Source organism: Anguilla anguilla, chromosome 17, assembly GCF_013347855.1.
Source record: "Anguilla anguilla isolate fAngAng1 chromosome 17, fAngAng1.pri, whole genome shotgun sequence".
NCBI classification, from domain to species: domain Eukaryota; kingdom Metazoa; phylum Chordata; class Actinopteri; order Anguilliformes; family Anguillidae; genus Anguilla; species Anguilla anguilla.
The window spans coordinates 30,747,584-30,753,583 of record NC_049217.1 but is presented as its reverse complement, the minus strand read 5'-3'; the positions used below and the strand labels follow the sequence as shown (position 1 = coordinate 30,753,583).

General features: G+C 52.5%; 1 protein-coding gene across 6 annotated transcripts in view; it reads right to left on the bottom strand.

The window, feature by feature from the left end:
* Positions 1-6,000, bottom strand: part of LOC118216618 (septin-9-like) — an 81,142-nt gene that overhangs the window by 11,305 nt on the left and 63,837 nt on the right. For all 6 annotated transcript variants that reach the window (XM_035397962.1, XM_035397964.1, XM_035397963.1 and 3 more), the window contains one exon: positions 1,670-1,849. In XM_035397962.1, coding sequence (XP_035253853.1) covers positions 1,670-1,849 — 180 coding nt within the window. The remainder of the gene's footprint in view (positions 1-1,669; positions 1,850-6,000) is intronic.

Here is a 6,000-nt window from a genome sequence, read left to right as displayed (position 1 = left end):
CCATTCATAAACGACGGGGGGGGGGGGGTGGGTACGGTCTGCCTTATACGGCAAAAAAGCAGGAGTCCCCCCCTTCCCACCCCCAGGAGGCAACAGCTGGTCCGTCTCCGGCAGTTTAACAGAGAGAGATGGGATGAGGCGAGTGGAGGAGAAGAGTTCGGGGTGCTGAGGGGGGCGGTGTTGGGGGGGGGGGGGGGTGCTGGGGGGGGTGGGGGGGGGGGGTCACAGCTGGAGAACGGCCAAGGCCTCTGAACCGCCACAGAGCGGGGCCTTGTGTGCCCGTGGGCGACACCTGCCGGGTTCACACGCTGGTCACGCCAGCGCGGCAGCAGCCAGAACGGCCTCACGACCTCCGCGTATACCACAATGCACTGGGGCAAACACCTGCCGGAGACGGAGGCCGGACTATAACACAGCGCCAGCGTCTCATGTTTAAGAGCCCAGGTGCTGCTTTGCTAGCAGCGCACGATGTGTAGCCAGTCCGCTCGTCCGCACGTGTGCCACAACGTTCAAACTGGCTCCAGAGCGAAAATAAATCAAGTATTAATTTGTGAGTCTATTATTAATTCTGAAGACGTCGTACGGCGATCCACGCGCTCGGCGTGCTCTTCTCCCGAAATCTGCTGTTTGTTCTGCTTCCAACATCAAACAGCCTTTCATCCGATTCACACAGGCTTCGCCGCCACCTCGCATTCCCCTGTCAGACAGTCGTCTCAGACGCGGGGTCGTTTGAATTCCCTAAAAAATCCGCGCTGTGATTAATTAGAAACGTGATTTACGCGTTTGGAGCTGAAATTATCACCTACTGGCAGGCCAAGGCCCACTAATCTTTTTTCCCCTTCCCCTCCTCAGGGCCTGCGTTGGGCGAAGGCTTCTAATCTGCCTGCGCAGACTGTCGGGGGTGAAGGCTTCTAATCTGCCTGCGCAGACTGTCGGGGGTGAAGGCTTCTAATCTGCCTGCGCAGACTGTCGGGGGTGAAGGCTTCTAATCTGCGCAGACTGTCGGGGGTGAAGGCTTCTAATCTGCGCAGACTGCCGGGGGCGAAGGCTTCTAATCTGCGCAGACTGCCGGGGGCGAAGGCTTCTAATCTGGCTGCGCAGACTGCCGGGGGCGAAGGCTTCTAATCTGCGCAGACTGCCGGGGGCGAAGGCTTCTAATCTGGCTGCGCAGACTGTCGGAGGAGGCGCTGTGAGAACGGGACGTCGCCCAGGCGGGGATTTTTTTTTTTACGACCCTTCGTCTCCAGCGAGGGAGACGAGCAGACGGGACGGTGGCGCGTAATTGGTCGGGCTTTAAGGGCGTTCCAGTCTGCGTTCGGGAGAGAGAGAGACGGCGCTCGGTACGTCGCACGTCAGGGGAAAAAACCAAATGACGAGTCTCCACTCCCTTCAGATTCCTGCACATTTTTATTTCTGACAGAACGAAACATTATTTTTGTTCTGTTGATCGCTAACTTGTCTGGGGGGGGGGGGTGTATTTCACAAAGCAGGATCATTGAGTAAAACCTGGAACAGCTCTTTCTACTTCAGTCCATGTTCCAGGTTTGGGAGGGTTCCAGGTTTTACTCCACCCCACCCCACTCCACCCACCCCACCTCACCTCACCTCACCCCACCCCACCACACCCCACCCCACTCCACCCCACTCCACCCCACCCCACCCGACTCACCCACAACCATGATGTTGAGCTCGAAGCCCTGCTTCATGGCCTTCCTCCTCATCTGCTCCAGGATGGCGTCGATGCCCACGTAGCTGAAGTCCACGCTGGGCACCTCCGGGCACGCCGCGGGCACTGCCGGCTTGACGGGCTCTGACATGGCGCTGTTGTAGCTCGGAATGACGTCTGATCCTGGCACCGGGGGGGGAGGTGGGGGGGGGAACAAAAGCAACTGACTTCAGTACAGGGCTGTCAAACCCTGTGCCAACCCTACAGTCCCATCAAACCCTGTGCCAACCCTACAGTCCCATCAAACCCTGTGCCAACCCTACAGTCCCATCAAACCCTGTGCCAGCCCTACAGTCCCATCAAACCCTGTGCCAACCCTACAGTCCCATCAAACCCTGTGCCAACCCTACAGTCCCAAGCCCTACAACCCAAATCAAGTAGCCTATTACATCAGTGCTTCCCTGCATTGTTCCTGGAGATCTTACCGTCCTGTAGGGTTCCATTTCAACCCTAATCTGGCACACCTGACTCTGATAGTTCTCAGTTGGAGTGAAAACATGCAGGACGGCAGATCTCCAGGAACAGGGCTGGGCAGCCCTGCTTTGAAACCACAGATTTTAATTTTGTCTCCTGGATGGGCAGAAAGGTCAGATAGCTCAGATAGATCACTTTATTATATTAAAATACGAAAACAGCCTATGAATGTTCAGTAAACCGCACTCAAATTAAAACAGCAATAAAAAGTGAAATTTGTGGTTATGAACGATGAGCAAATCACAAGCAGGGCCCAGTTCAGTCGGCTACAAACAGATTAAAACACAATCAGAGAGGAATGTCTTCATCTGGCGAGCGCTTCTTCATCTGAAGATACTGCAAAACTCTTTAACCCTTTGAAGAGCAGGTTTCTTTAGTCAATGTTCTAAAACTCACTCATTGCTGTCAATTACCAGCAGCGATTGTGACATCAGCGTTTAGAACGTTCACCGAAGAACATTCTAATCGCGTATTTGTGACCTCACACCTCACAGCATAAAATCTCACCACAGGCTGCAAAGCTGTGCCTGTTTAGGGCACTAGTGTGTGTGGGCATGGCTAAATCACACAGGCCTTTTATCACACATTTACACATTACGAATATTTAATCACCAAAATGATCACATTGTCCAGGACGACGTTTCTTCTATCTGAAAGTCTAAAATGCATCTTTTTTTTTTACAAAGTATGGAAACAGAAAGTCATCTTTAAATTATAGCTATATACTATATAAAGTATATTTTTTTCAATTGTTGAGGTTTCCTTGAAGCTGTTTGCAGAACCCCTAGGGGCCCCTCGGACCCCCGTTTGGGGACCCCTGCGGTACAGTCCGTCTCCAGATGAGAAAGCGGTCATTTCCGCTGCACATATATCATATATCCGCCACTGCAGCATCTCACAGCTAAAGGTGCTAAAGCTGCTAAAGTCCTAAAGGTGCTGAAGGTTCGCACGCACACCTGTCAGATACACACCAGGGTTCAAGCTGTAAAAATGCTGCTGCACACATCCTCTTGCGCATAAATTTTAGATATTTCTGTGGGACTGAATCCATTTGTAACCCCCCCCCCCCCCCCCCAGATACACAGACGGACGGGATCTTCCGCATAAACGGATAGAGGCCGTTTATTGACCTTGTTCCGATGGTTTTGGGTGCATTCGAGGCTAGGAATTCACTTTAAGGGAGAATTCGGTGTGCGGGAATGCAAAACCACAGCAGTACCGGCCCAGCCCAACGCCTCGAGCCTCTTCAGACCTTCCCACGAAAAACCCCAAACACGCTTTCACCAGCAGAATGCTCTTTACGCACAGCGGAACAGTGTGAGCGTAGGGGTGCGGTGCCGCACACGGCGACAGATACTGGGCAGGCCTTTCAAATGTGCGTCAAATATCTGAGCAACCTCGTGTGTACGGGAACTCTTTACGTTGCTACTGGCCATTGATTTAGGCCATTTAAAAAAAATCTGTGACTGCACATAAGGAAGAGCTTCTTCAAATGCTCATCTTTAATTTCACGCAAGCAATATCTCAACCTTTCCATTTTTTGGGCCGCATAAGCATGATGACGTCAGTCATAACTACAGAAAAGCATTTCAAATATGTACTGTCATCACCAGAAGCATCTAACCATATTGACATATTTTGAGTCCATTTCATCCACCCCTAATGACTCTAAAAAAGCCAACGCTGTAAGACTTTCGCTGGTGGCGGCGTGCGACTGCGTCACATGGACATGCTGCTGCCGGGGCGGAGCGCGTAGATAACCATCGCGGTGTCCGCAGGCTTCCGCAGAGAACGTGACCACAGGCCGTCCGCGCGAGCCAATTAAAACGCAGCACTGCAGGGCTCGCATGTCCCAGCTCAATAGCAGCACAGCACAGAGAGGCCATATCACACAACCCCCAGGGTTGGCCTACATACAGTCCGCATGCAGATCCCCGTGTGGCTGAGGGGTCGAGTCCCGCCATGCCGATTCCTGCACCGTGATCCCACCCCTATCTGGTCTGAGGGGTCGAGTCCCGCCATGCCGATTTCTGCACAAACTTTCCGTCTCAAACATGGGCGCACACACACACACGGGCAAGCACACACACACACACACACACACACACACGCGCACACACACGCACACACACACACACACACATGCGCACACACACACACACACACGCACACACACACGCACACACACACACTCACGCGCACTCATTCTCTGTCTCTCATACTCTCTCTTTCCGTCTCTCTCTCTCTCAGAGCGCAGGAAGTGGGGGCGCAGCTCAGAGAGATAACAGGAAAACGGCTCCGCGCCTCTCGCTAGGGATGAGCGCCGTTGTGAAAATTAGACGACGCGTCCAAACCTCAAACACCCCTCAGCAGGCTCAGCCCCCCAGGGACCTGAATGAAGCCAGCGCCCCCCCCCCCCACACCCCCCCCACCCCCCCACAGCGATTCAGCCACCGCCTCACACAGGAAGTCATATTTTCAGCTATTAAAACTTCTCAAAAGTTATTTTTCCCTCCTCTCAATAAACGTACAGCGGGTCGGCACTCTGGGAGCTGGTTTATTTATTCGTTTTCGAATTAAAACTGCAGCAGGATGGTTGCATATTGAATTTAACTGAACTGAACTGAACTTAACTGCCCTGAACTGGACTGAATTGAACTGAACTGAACTGAATATTTAATTTGCCTTTTCTGAAATTTGATTTGCATTTTATTAAGAGCCTCTTGTTCACACACAGTGCTACACAGACAACACAAACACAGGCACTCAGACAATAGAGCAACAACACAGACAACACAAATACAGGCACTCAGACAACAGAGCATCAGCTCAGACAGCACATCAGCCCAGTGCCAGTGCCTGGGGGCAGCCAGCAGTTAAACAGCCAAACCTCTGGTTCTCTTTAGCAGTGAGCAGTTTAATGCTCCCGGGCTCAGATGAGGTTGCGGTTCTGTAGGTCTTAGTTTGGCACCGCCGAACACTCAGTGTGCCGGTTTTGAGCTGCGGCCTGGTCCCCCAGAGCTCCGGACGTCCCACACAGAGCCGATCTCGTCTGAGTCCACGTCAGCCTGTCCTGGGAACCCCAGCTCTAATAAACCGCAGCTCCCCGTTTCTGCGGCAACGCAAACTGGAACCGCTGTCTGGCTTCCAGAAAGAGACCCTCCTGTGGGCCTCCACCCAAAACCATGTTTGGGATGGGAACAGAATTTATTCCTTATATTTTTACAAACCCCGCCCCCCCTCCTACACCCGCACTAACCCTGCCACGCTTATTACTAGTACCTACAGGCTACCTACATGGGATATCCCAGCAAAGAAACCCCCAAAAAGTATTCTAGAACTCTTAGTCAGTGTCAGTGTTCTAGAACTCCACTGCTTTCAGGCACCAGCAGTGATTGTTACATCAGCCTTAGAACGTTCAGTTAAGAACATTCCAAACACTCTTATTGTAGAAGAAAAAAAATTGAACTTCCTGAGGACAGACGATGGCCTTTCGAGACCAAAAGGTCTGTCTTGCTCTCTGTACTTTTCTGTCTTGCTTCATAGCTTTTTGGGGTCAGGCCAGTGCTGCCCCCAACCCACCCCCACCCTTCCTCTCTGTCCACGTTCAAAGGCAACCTCAGCTGTTCCTGAGGAACCCCCCCCCCCCCCCAGACGAGCGGGCGGGGCTGTTCGCTGGCGTCTGCTCGTAACCGAACACCGGAACATCGCATTCAAATTAGGGAGAAAAAAAAGAGAAGAGAGAAACCTTGGACCAAATTTTTTCCATTCTCCCCCCCACCCCCCCCCCCCCCCCAAAA